This window comes from Podarcis gaigeae (genome assembly GCF_964106915.1).
Source record: "Podarcis gaigeae genome assembly, chromosome: 3".
Classification (NCBI taxonomy): Eukaryota; Metazoa; Chordata; class Lepidosauria; order Squamata; family Lacertidae; genus Podarcis; species Podarcis gaigeae.
This window is the reverse complement of record NC_139680.1, coordinates 13,207,835-13,220,510: the sequence shown is the minus strand read 5'-3', so window position 1 is coordinate 13,220,510 and position 12,676 is coordinate 13,207,835. Positions and strand designations below refer to the sequence as shown.

General features: G+C 44.7%; 1 protein-coding gene across 3 annotated transcripts in view; it reads right to left on the bottom strand.

Annotated features, from left to right (window-relative positions):
- The window catches only part of PLCB1 (phospholipase C beta 1), a 460,081-nt gene that overhangs the window by 63,557 nt on the left and 383,848 nt on the right, over window positions 1–12,676 (bottom strand). For all 3 annotated transcript variants that reach the window (XM_083730042.1, XM_083730041.1, XM_083730043.1), the window contains 3 exons: window positions 9,097–9,277; window positions 3,960–4,036; window positions 3,712–3,789 (listed from right to left, as the gene is read on the bottom strand). In XM_083730042.1, the coding sequence (XP_083586168.1) occupies window positions 3,712–3,789; window positions 3,960–4,036; window positions 9,097–9,277 (336 nt within the window). The remainder of the gene's footprint in view (window positions 1–3,711; window positions 3,790–3,959; window positions 4,037–9,096; window positions 9,278–12,676) is intronic.

The window sequence follows — 12,676 nt, the reverse complement described above, 5'->3', positions numbered from 1 at the left end:
CCACCTTATCTTCTGCAGGGATAGAACAGAGTTTTGTCCCAGTTAGGATTGAGGCTGCCCTCCACCATAGAACCTGCCCCATTCTGATGGATTCAGCACAAGTCAAACGTAGTGTGATGGCCTGGGACTCGGGCTCGGACTCGGAGCCAGAGGAGTCTCAGTACGCACTAGTTCCTTTGCCCCAGGCAGCATCTGAACCTAGTCTGGGGCCTGATTCTGGAGAGCCCCAGGCTGCACAGGTTCCCCTGCAACAAGCACCAGCTGGGCCAAGTCAGGGGCCTGAGCCTGCCCTGGGTCCAGATGCGGGGATTACCTTGTTGCCTTCAGCTGGGCAATCACTTACAGCTGCTCCACTATCAACTGGGTCAGGAGAGGCTGTGGCAGCCTCTGGGTCTAGTAACCCACCGACATCTCCTGAGCTACAGAGACTGAGGTCTGAGAGAAGGAGAGACCTGAGTGCTCACCATCGGTCAAGACAGGGAGGTGAGTCACCGGGGGGTCAGGACCGGCTGTTACCCCGACAGAGATAAGAACCTGCCTGTGATCTGTGCCTGACCTTGCCTGGTTTCCTGCCTTGGCCCTATTGGACTGACTCCTCACAGAACCCTTGGATTCGGGACCGGACCTGGACCGGGTTACCCCCGGACCCAGCACACGTAGCAAGGTGTCATCACTGCTCCCTCACTACACCGCAAGGCAGGGCTTAAAGTGGCAGAAGGATGTTGTCAGCCTGCACTAGGCTTCACCTCTCATGCCTAAAAGCTTTCAGAGAAGGCAAGGAGATGGCTCTTTACTGTGTAACAGCCTCAAATCATGAACAAGGAAGTCCACACCAGGGATGAAGAACCCATTGGTCTCCAACCCCCCATCAACCCCAGCCAGTGTGGTCAAAGATGCTCCAAGGTTTAGTCCAGCAACCTCTAAAAGGCTGCAGGTTCCCAACCTTTTGCCTATGCCATGCACAAATTGAGTAGCAGAATCATTCTAGATTCTAGAGTTTGGGCAAAGAGGAATGTATTCATTTCAGTATGTTCCAAATTTTTCTGGAGTGGATCAGGTGATTTCACTCATCATAAACATTTCCCCACCTTTCAGTAGAGTCCTTTGAATACAGAAAATTCATGTTTTGTGCATTGTGAGCTATAGCCACATTCTCTTTCAGTCCCCCCGTTGAAAATGCTGGGGATCATATAGGTCCCATAAGGACTGCTCCTGACCAAAGTTCAGATTGGAAATTTCATTGGAAATAGCCTAGCACTTGAGAATAAGTGTTTTGCACATCTCATACTTGGCAATTATGTGAACGGGAAAGTCTTCTGAACAATATCCAGCGACTCGGCACTAGTCAGCTTATTGTTCTGTGCAATCTTAATCAACAGTATCTCTTTTCCTTGAAATTTAATCATGCCGGCCCAATTCCACTAAGCAAATAGCTAACTACCTCATATAACACAAGCATACAGAGGAGAAAAGGTAATGTGAGGTGATAGAACTTTCAACTATTGTATGTCTTAACAGAATCCATCTTTACCAGGTCAATAGTCACCCCTCACAATTGTGCATACTTTACTTAGACAAGTGGTTTTAAATTCATCCATTAAAGCTGCAATTTCTTTCTTTCTTTCTTTCTTTCTTTGATTTATATACTGTCTTTCATCATAAGATCTCAGAGCAGTTCGCGGAATAAAATACAGGATAAAAACAAGTAAGAGAGTAAAACAAAACAGCAAAACAATAACTCTCCCTTTCCAACATTGCTAGAGATAGTCAAGAGTTGCTAGAGCTTCCCAGTTCACGATGGCAGCAGCAGACATCTTGAAACAATGAATTTTATGCATAAACGTGTAAATGTTTAATTATTCCATCCATGACCAGACCCTGCTTAGCTTCAGCAGTGACACTGTAGAATGCATCTATAGACCATGTCATGAACCAATTGATGTTGCTAGGCTTCCTTTATAAGCCTTCCAATCTTTTTGAACAATTACATGCTCACAGCAATCCTATAAAATATCACACCTAATCTTGAACAGAAAGTCAATTTTTTATCACCTAGTCACAATAATTCCCAACATGCTATTCTTTGCACTGTTCACTTGAGACTGAATGCCTCGTGTCTGTCTTCATCAACAGCTCTTTGAAGTCTGTAGCCTTCTGTTCCTCGCTTGCCAAAATGTTGATGCCATTACTCTCCTATGTCACTGCAGGTTATTATTTTCTTCAAGGTTACAGCTTAAAATATTTACGAGTGCAATCCATCTCCCATTTAAATCAGCGGGACTCTGGATGCCAGGTTTAATTAGAAATACATTGCCCTTTTTGTGTTATACCTTCTTGTTTCTTTCTTTTGTTTAAAGTGATTTTCCATTTCATTTTTAGTCCTTTTATATCCACATAGAGACTGATAGATGAAACTGACACTTGCAGGCGGTTTTGGGTTTTTATGCAGCCTTAAGTGCCACTGAGCATTAATATGTTGGTAGCTCAGCTGTGGGATGAAGCAATTTATGGGTCTGTTCCAGAATGGTAACCAGAACCTTTTAAGTAATGGCTCAAATGATCTGGAGATCTTTCCTCAAGAATGTTCAGCTGGCACCCTTCCACCATTCTCTTTTAGAAAACAGGCATAGGCAAACCCGGCCCTCCAGCTGTTTTGGGACGACAGTTCCCATCATCCCTGACCACTGGTCCTGTTAGCTAGGGATGATGGGGGTTAGCTAGCTAACAGGACCAGTGGTCAGGGATGATGGGAACTGTCGTCCCAAAACATCTGGAGGGCTGAGTTTGCATATGCCTGGGTTAAAACAATCCTGATTCAAATAAAGTTTTGAGTCAGGATTGTACACTGTTATTGAATACTGTTTTCCTTGGTTTTGTTCTGACTGCTGTGCTTTTGCTTTTCTGTTGTTTTGTTGGTTTTATGTTGAATTGTAGTCATCTGATTGTGTTTTGCTTTTAAATAACTTTTTGTTTTTGTAGGAAGGTCACAAAAAGGTGGGTCTGGGCATTTGCTCATCATCTTTATTGGATCCTCTCTGTAGGGATCCATATTATCCCAGTTAAATATGCCAGTGAGATAATTAGGTAGGAGAGATATTATAAAACCAATGCAGCATCATTTTGTAAGAGAAGAGATGGGCTTAACTTGCTAACTGACCCCTTCCCCAAACTCTTTTAACATTTTCCAGTGCTTCAAGAGCCACTAAGGAACTTATTTTCAATGCCTGTAAAAATGCAGATATTTCTTGAAAGCACTCTTTAGTTTGGATCTAGTTAAATTCAGTTGCAACTGAAAAGCAATGGCACTTCAGTTCACTGCATTAAGGTGGTTCCATTGCTTTTAGTGCAATTTAGTCACTGCCAACTTCAGTTGGATTTGGGACTTGCTTTAGGGTGGCCTATTATGATCATGGTTAAAGAGGATGGACTTCAAATGTCAGCATGCATGTCACTCTGTGTGCGTGCGTATGCACATGTGTGCATGTGTTTTACAGAGTTGGATTTCTAAAATGTTACCAACCTTGGGCCAAAGGGATGTGGGATGCCAAAAGCAGAAATAAATCCATTACTAAATTCCCATTACTGACAACAGTCCATCTGTGTTCACAGCATGCTTTGTGTGAACAGACAAATAGCTTATGTACAGTATATTGTCAAATGCCCCTGAAAAGGGGACTCCCTTAATGATTAATAGTTGAAGGCCACACTTACTCATCCACTTGACTTTTATCCTTTGTGATTTTTTCTTGCCTCTTTTTGTCCATCTTTTTCTTCAACTCCTTCTTTTCCCTGCAACAAAAAGAAAACCCTTTTTCTCTTTTTAAGGCAAAGTTAAGTCTGAGAAAGCAAGAATATGCATATTTACTTGGGCCCCTCTGTCTTCAGTGGGGCTTGCTCTGTAGTGCTTTAGGATTGCAACTTTAAATACAAAGGTTTCGTTTACTTACAGCATGCCTTACCTTTCACAAATCTCTTTCAGTTTCTTCAACTGACTGTTCTGGCATTCTTCTGCTACGTCTGTCAGCTTCTGAATGAGCTGAAAGAGGGGAAAACAGGCGTGTTATAAAACTGCATGAACCACATTTGATTGTTGAATACAGTGGTACCTTGGGTTACAGATGCTTCAGGTTACAGATGCTTCAGGTTACAGACTCCGCTAACCCAGAAATAGTACCTTGGGTTAAGAACTTTGCTTCAGGATGAGAACAGAAATCGTGCTCTGGCAGCGTGGTGGCAGTGGGAGGCCCCATTAGCTAAAGTGGTACCTCAGGTTAAGAACAGTTTCAGGTTAAGAATGGACCTCCAGAATGAATTAAGTTCTTAACCTGATGTACCACTGTATTTGGATGGCTTAAGTTGTTAACTTATCCCAGCCTCCAACCCTCAGAATGTAAGAAAAACATTAGGGGCTAAATTGCATAGTAAGGGAGCTTGGTATCTGGTGGGCGGTGCTTGTGTGTTTTGCCCTGGAATCAGCCCCTCCCTTCAATGTGTTCCGTTATGTTCAATTAAGAATGCCAGTCCAACTGCTGCTTCTTGCTTCTTGCCTAGTTTCTGTCATTATGCTATTTTGTTACAGTATTATTAAAGCTTAGTCTGCAGTTACGTGAGCCACTTATTTTTCTCAAAGAAAACGAAACTCTGCTGAAGAATGGTGGAATATCCTAAACTTGGGGGGGGGGGGGGTAAGGTTATATTCCCAGTTTGCCAGGAGTATTGATTTTATTAATCTGCACAACACAGGAAGGGATGCGTTTTGCTATTGCTATTACTTGATGGTACAGGACATGCATGTTCACTCCCTGTCATCTCTGGATAGCGTTGAGAAAGACTCCTGTCTGAACCCTACTGCAACAAACAGCTGTGCAAGCCTTTGGGAGGCAGAGACACAAGAGGGCATCAGAGGAGGGAGGGAAGGAAAGAGACAGAGGCCAGTGTTGCCTGTGGCACCCCTGATCATCATTCATTGCACCCCAGAGTGCCATGGCACATTGGTTGAAAATCACTGCTCCAGTAAAATGCAAAACATGCAGAAGAAGGAGAGACACATGGGAACATTCTTTGCTCCTTCACAACCCTGCCATGTTTAAGGAGCAGAAATAACTTGTGATATACGGTGATATACGATATACGGTGATATACGATATCTTTATTTTCATTGTCCCATACAGGACAATGAAAGTGAAAATCTACATAAAACATTCAAAACCCCCTAAAAACTCTGAAACCCCATTTTAAAATACAATATACTATAGAGACTCCTTATGCTGCATTTAGAACCAGAATTGCATTTGCGTAGAAACTGTTTCTCAGGCGGCTAGTCCTGGTCTTTATAACCCTATATCTTCTTCCAGTAGGCAGAAGCTGAAAGAGATCATTTCCGGGGTACCATACAAGGAGAAGTTCTATGTGACCTTATAAAGCTGATTTATACTGGAACAGTGTCGTGGGTCTATGCAGACCAGGACTGTGCCCTCTGACTGCGATGGTCCTCTAGGGCCTAAGACTTTCCAGTGTCACTACCTGAAATTTTGTTAATTGGAGATCTTGGGTCTTGAAGCTGGGATCTTCCATATGCAAAGCATAAACACACGAACTCTGAATGACATGGAAGCCCCTCATTAAGAGAATCCAGTAATGTCCACTTGACTTATGCTGAGCTTTCAAACCTCTTCCACCAACACACACAATTTGGCAGGTGTCTTGTGTGCTATTTTGACAGCCTCCTTTGTGATAGTGATTACCAACCACTTCAAAAAGTTCACTCACACACACAGAGAGAGACACGATTAACTAACAAGCCTGGGTACCAAAATAGAGTTCTACATTGCTGTGCTGAATGAATTCGAATGCATTGCGAATGTAGCATCATTTGTAATTCTCAGAATCATTAAAACACTCCCCTGTCCCCCGATAATCCAACAAATCACACTGAAAGAGCAACAAATTCCCATGTGTTCTATATAAAAGACCATCTGCTGATGAGATGCAAGACAAATCAAATCTCTGTCAACAAAACATTAGATATGGGAATAGACACAGGCATCACATTGCCCTCAAATTTGCCAGATTTGTATGGAACAAAGCTGCCATCGATGGCTATGCAAGTGCATGACAGTGCACAAACAGTAAACAAATAAGTCAGCATTAAGTTCTAGGGATATTGTAAATGTGTGGTTGTTCTTCATTGGATTGGGTTTCTTTTCTATTTCCTTACAAAATGAACACTGAAGCATCTTGTTATTTTCATTCTGCCAATTCCCAAGCTGAAATCATTTGTTTTCTCATGTGGAAAATACACATCACGTTTCAGCTTTAACCCATTGAAGTCTCCTCAAAAGTAATGGATAAAATTGCTACACTGATGGCCAACTTTACTTCTGATATGCCAGGCTAGGAATGCAGCCTCCAAGGCTTTCTCTGGCAATGGCTTTTCCTAGCATGGGTAACGTCCTCCATTGGCCACCGAGCTCTGCCAAGTAGGACAAAGTGATGGGGCAGAATGAAAGGCCCTGTCTTTGCAAGGAAGGTAGGCTGGTCATAGAAAAGCCCTTCCGGACTCATTTTGGACCCCAGCATTCATGCCAGGAAGGCCAGTGGGCCAAAGGATGACCTCAAACACAGCTGGTCATCAAAAAAACTGGACTTCTATCCAAACAAAATGATCCACCCAAATCTGGTAGACAGGTCAACATTATCTGTAGGCTCACTCCTTGCAGTTGTTGTTGTTTAGTCGTTTAGTCATGTCCGACTCTTCGTGACCCCATGGACCAGAGCATGCTAGGCACTCCTGTCTTCCACTGCTTCCCGCAGTTTGGTCAAACTCATGCTGGTAGCTTCAAAACCACTGTCCAACCATCTCGTCCTCTGTCGTCCCCTTCTCCTTGTGCCCACAATATTTCCCAACATCAGGGTCTTTTCCAGAGAGACTTCTCTTCTCATGAGGTGGCCAAAGTATTGGAGCCTCAGCTTCACGATCTGTCCTTCCAGTGAGCACTGAGGGCTGATTTCCTTCAGAATGGAGAGGTTTGATCTTCTTGCAGTCCATGGGACTCTCAAGAGTCTCCTCCAGCACCATAATTCAAAAGCATCAATTATTTGGTGATCAGCCTTCTTTATGGTCCAGCTCTCACTTCCATACATCACTACTGGGAAACCCATAGCTGTAACTATACGGACCTTTGTTGGCAAGGTGATGTCTCTGCTTTTTAAGATGCTGTCTAGGTTTGTCATTACTCCTTGCAGTAGTGATATATAATATCTGGGAAGTTACATAGCAGTGGCCAGGAATGCATCCTGCTAGATCATTTTTTGGTGGTGAAACAGTAAGGGAAGGCAACAAAGGTTTTCCATTGACCCAAAGTAGGCTATGAGAAATGCCCTTACTGCCAGAACCAGACAAATGCCCTGCCCGTAGCAAGGATGCCTGTAGGGGCCGCTGTGCCAAAAGGATTTGGCTTCAAACCCAATCTTATGAGCTGCTGCACAATCATACCAGCTCCCAAAGGTCCTTTGCAGTTGTAAACAACTCTGCTTGACTGTGGTACACAGATGGAATACTTTGGTAACTTTTGATCTTTCGTACAACAAAGTAACCAAGTGTGTAAAGAGCATGGTTAAGTACCTCTGACAGCGTCCACATGCCGGGGGCAGAATGGAGCTATATAATAGTAGCATTCAACTGCCTTCTTCTCTTTTAGCGTTCCAAAGCATCTATTACAATCTGACTGGATTCCTGTTTCAGCCCAGAGGGCTGCCCTACATGGGGAGCCTGACCCCACCAGCAGTAGATTTGCAGCTGTAAAAACAAAAGCTCCTTTGGGACAATATATGCATAATATTACTTTGCTGTTTATAGCTTGTGCTCTGGAATCCGTTCAGAGCACACATAGTTTCACAGAAGGCTATTTGGCACAAACAATAACTAGTTGGAAGCCATTTTTAGTGACATTGAAGCTCTCGTTTCCAGTTTTGTGGGCCACGCTAATCTAACTGCTTATTCTGGGATGATTTCTGATAATTTAATTAGGCAGAGGATGTTGGTTTCAGCTTCAAAGTCATACAGTGAAAGATGCTCCCCCCCCCCCCATCCAAAGCAGCACAAATGACAAACCAATCAATTAGGGCCCAATGTTTGTAGTTAGTGTGGAGCAAATTAGAAAGCTTTGCAAGATGTGGCCTTGTAACGGTACTGTAATCAGAATTAGGAAAGAGTCCGAAACTAAAGTGGCCAATGATCCAGCTGTATTTGCAATATTGTTCCACACACTCTTTCCACACTTCCCCCCATGCCATTGTGAATCCTTTATTTTGTTGTGGCTGTTGTTTAGTCATTTAGTCGTGTCTGACTCTTCGTGACCCCCTGGACCAGAGCATGCCAGGCCCTCCTGTCTTCTGCTGCCTCCCGCAGTTTGGTCAAACTCATGTTAGTATCTTCAAGAACACTGTCCAACCATCTTGTCCTCTAACATCCCCTTCTCCTTCTGCCCCCAATCTTTCCCAACATCAGGGTATCTTCCAGGGAGTCTTCTCTTCTCATGAGGTGGCCAAAGTGAATCCTTATATTCTATTTTACAGTGGTGCCCCGCAAGACGAACGCCTCACAAGATGGAAAACCCGCTAGACAAAAGGGTTTTCCGTTTTGGAGGTGCTTCACAAAACGAATTTCCCTATGGGGTTGCTTCGCAAGACGAAAAAATATTGCGAGTACCCGCGGGTTTTTCCCGCTTTTTCCGCCCTTTTCTTAAGCCACTAAGCCGCTTATCAGCTGTTCCGCTGATAAGCCACTTAACAGCTGATCGCTGGAAGCCGCTTGACAGCTGTAGCGCTAATCCGCTAAGCTGCCAATGGGCTTGCTTCGCAAGACGAAAAAACCGCTAGACGAAGAGAATCGCGGAACGGATTCTTTTCGTCTAGCGAGGCACCACTGTATTTCACAAATTTGTAATGCTAGAGGGATGGTAATCAGAAGCACAGAAAGTGAGCACACCTCCACACAGACACTTTTCAAGTGGCCCCAAACATAGTTAGTTCGCCATGCAACCTTGACATCGAAGAGCTTCAGATAAAGTGTGGAAGCAAGATACTCATACATACCAATTTAATATGTGCTTGCTTCTGGTACTTTTCACTATAATACTGTTCTTGCCGAAGATTAAGCAGCTGCTGCTGTTGCTTTTCCTTAAGCTCTATTAACTTCTGGGACATTTCTGAATCAAGGGTGGTCAACTCTTGTTCAATAGTCGAAGAACTGTGATCTGGGCTTCCAGCTTCACCTCTGCAGAGCAATGTGGAACAACAAAATAAATTCAATGCAAGTTGTGACAGTACAATGCACAACCGCCCTTCCCCCCACCTGACCATGATTCATCTCAACTTAGATGTGCAGATGTTGTCTGGGTCTTGTGGCTAAGCTACCATAAGCCCAGGGTTCCGCTAAACCATATTTAGAAGCGAGGACTCCCATGCATGTTGACCCATGTCAACTTATTTATAAATGTCACACATGCTTGAAATCTCACCCGCTGAGGGCATCCAAGCACAAGCTGGCTCACCATCTGGAAAATGAGCTGAGACATCCTAAGTTAATGGCTATTCAACCTAAGTCAAAACCTCACTTGGTTCCAGAAATGTGAAGGATCACACAGGTTCACCCTGAGGGGAAAATCAGATTTTACTGTCTGCTGCTTCTTCACTGGTTTAGTAGCTCATAGGAGTACTCTGAAGACACAAGCTGTGCGATGAATAATGTGGCAATTCCTACCAATGGGGCTTTTCATTTTGCCCCCTGACATGTCACAAGGTTGGCACATTACACCTAAGCGAGTATACATGTTCTATTTTTCAGTGAGCTCGTTTTTTCAGCGGCTCTTGTGCTCTCACATTCTTTAGGGTGTTCACATTAGAGACTTTCTTCCAGGTAATCCACTGTTCTTACCAGTGGTGTAGCATGGGAGGGGCATAGGGGTGGTTGTCCCGGGTGCAAGATTTGTTAGGGGCACAAAACCTCAACACCCGGTGCTGCCTCAATGCAGCTACGTGGTTCCGTTGCTGGGCTCCTCTGAAAATGGCTTCTCCATGCAAACCAGGAAGTGACCTCTCAAAACAATGGAAGGACTCTTATCGCCGTAGCGGCAATCTCCTGGGTGACACAGACGTCTTGGGTAGTTGAATGCTCATGCTTACTCCATTTCCCTCCCGCGCACCTCTGTGCACCCCCTGGTGCTGGCAACCCACGCTACACCTCAGGTTCTTACTGCATTGTTTAACATTACGTGCACTGCCTAATAGGATTTGTCCTGCAGGCATGGATCTCCTCAGGCTGATCTGAAGCTCCTCTTTGTTCAAAGGACCCTATAACATTATGCTGCCCAGTGGGAGCTCCAAGGTGCTATCAGTGGGATCTAGCATGGTGTAACCTCTAAGAGACTAGGACCAGGAAGGTCCTGGTTCAAACAAACACCTCAACCAAGAAGCACACTGGATGACTGGTTGGTAGTTACCATCTCTTACTTTGGAGGGATGCTATAAGGATAAAATGGGTATGTGTGTTTAAGGGGGGCATGCAGACTAACCTGAGCTCCTTTGAAGAAGGCCAGGATAAAAATTAAGTAAATAAAAAAAAATGAATCCAACACAGTGTTTCTTGGGATATCGAAGAATTGATTTCTACTCTTCCAACCCACCTGTTGCTCCTCCTCTGTTTGTCCCAGCTCAGGGTACAGCTGCTATCTATTTGCTACAGAACCTGTTTCCTTCCATGCAAACAAGATTCAGCAGACAGTGTGCATGTTGAAAGTCTCCACCCCAAACCCTCCTTAATTCCCAGAAAAGTGTTAGCACCAAAGAAGACTTAACGTATTTCCACTAGGATGCTCTGGCAGAGGGGTTTCTTTGCAGCAATATCAAATATTGTTGTTGTTTTTAGAAGGAGGAAAGAATGTGAAATGATATGAACGGAAATCACACTCAGTGCCAGGCAAAAATGTAACCATCAGTGAGCAACACTAGGACAAAATGGAATGAAGACTGGGGAAAACAGTTGGGGGTAAGCAAGCAATGTTGCAAACCCACCAATCGTTTCTCGGCACTGAATCTAACTGCTGATCTTCCAACGACACTCTTGGACTCCATGCATCACATTTCGGAAGCTGCAGCTTGCATTATTTAAAGAGCCATAGAAAGACCTCCATCAGTCAGCTCAATTCCTTTCAGAACTAGCACACCCCACATTCATGCACCCTGACGTGCAAGTATTTATTGGCAACCAAAGGACAAAGTTCACAAAAACCAAAGGTCTCTCAAAGGAAGGCGAAGAGAGCAGAACAGCACACAAAAGCAGAAGGGGGAGAAATACATTTATTCATAAAATGGAATCTGAACAACAAACTCCCCGAGGAGCAGTGCGATATTTTGGGTCTTGGGAAAGAACTGCAACTCTAAAGGGTGAGGTGAGAAGGGGAAGCAATGAAAGGGGCATGTGAAAGAAACAGAGCAACTGTGTAAGCAAGCTAAGCAGCAAGAGCAATTTAAAGAAAAATTAAAAATTAAAAACCAAGCCAGCAGGAATGAAATACATCAGTCTGCGCCCTGACAGATAATCAGAGGTGTTTACAGCTCTACCCAGGTGTTAAGCTAGTTGCCTAGGAAACCACAGGAATAGAGTCTGAAAGTGAGGGTTTACTTAAGGCCATAGCTATTGCTCGAGAAAGATCATCATCAAGCCTGATAACACTCCCTGTGAAGAATCAGGTTTGCAATTTGGGACTGTTCCTGGACTTAGCCCTGAGCCTAGATGTCCAGGTATCTGCAGTGGTAAGAAATGTATTTGCACAGATACAGCTGGTGCACCAGCCACACCTGTTCCTTGAGCTGTCTGACTTGGCCATAGTGAACAACTCCAAGCACACCTGGAGGATGTGGACCATTTGGATCCCTTCCAGTCGGGATTCAGGACTGAAACTGCCTTGTTTGTGTTGGTCGATGATCTCCGGTGGGCTAGGAACAAATGTGAGAGCTGTTTCCTAGTTCTGCTGGATCTCTCAGCAGCCTTTGACACCATTGACCATAACACCCTTCTGGACCGTCTAGAGGGGCTGGGAGCTGGGGGCACTGTTATACAGTGGTTCTGCTCCTTTCTCCTGGGCCGTGTCCAGAAAGGGGTGTTGGGGGATGATTGGGCTCTCACTTGTGGGGTGCCTCAGGGTTCCATCCTCTCCCCCATGCTTTTTAATATCTGTATGAAGCCGCTGGGAGAGATCATCAGGGGGTTGGGGCTGGGTGTTCATCAGTATGCAGATGACACCCAGCTCTAACTCTCTTTTAAATCAGAACCAGTGAAGGCGGTGAATGTCCTTTGTGAGTGCCTGGAGGTGGTTGGAGGATGGATGGCGGCTAACAGATTGAGGTTGAATCCTGACAAGACAGAAGCACTGTTTTGGGGGGACAGGGGGTGGGGGGACAGGGGGTGGGGGGACTCCCTGGTCCTGAATGGGGTAACTGTGCCTCTGAAGGACCAGGTGTGCAGCCTGGGAGTCATTTGGACTCACAGCTGTCCTTGGAGGCGCAGGTTAACTCTGTTTCCAGGGTGGCTGTCTACCAGCTGAGACCCTACCTGCATGCAGACTGTCTTGCCAGAGTGGTGCATGCTCTAGTTATCTCCTGCTTGGACTACTGC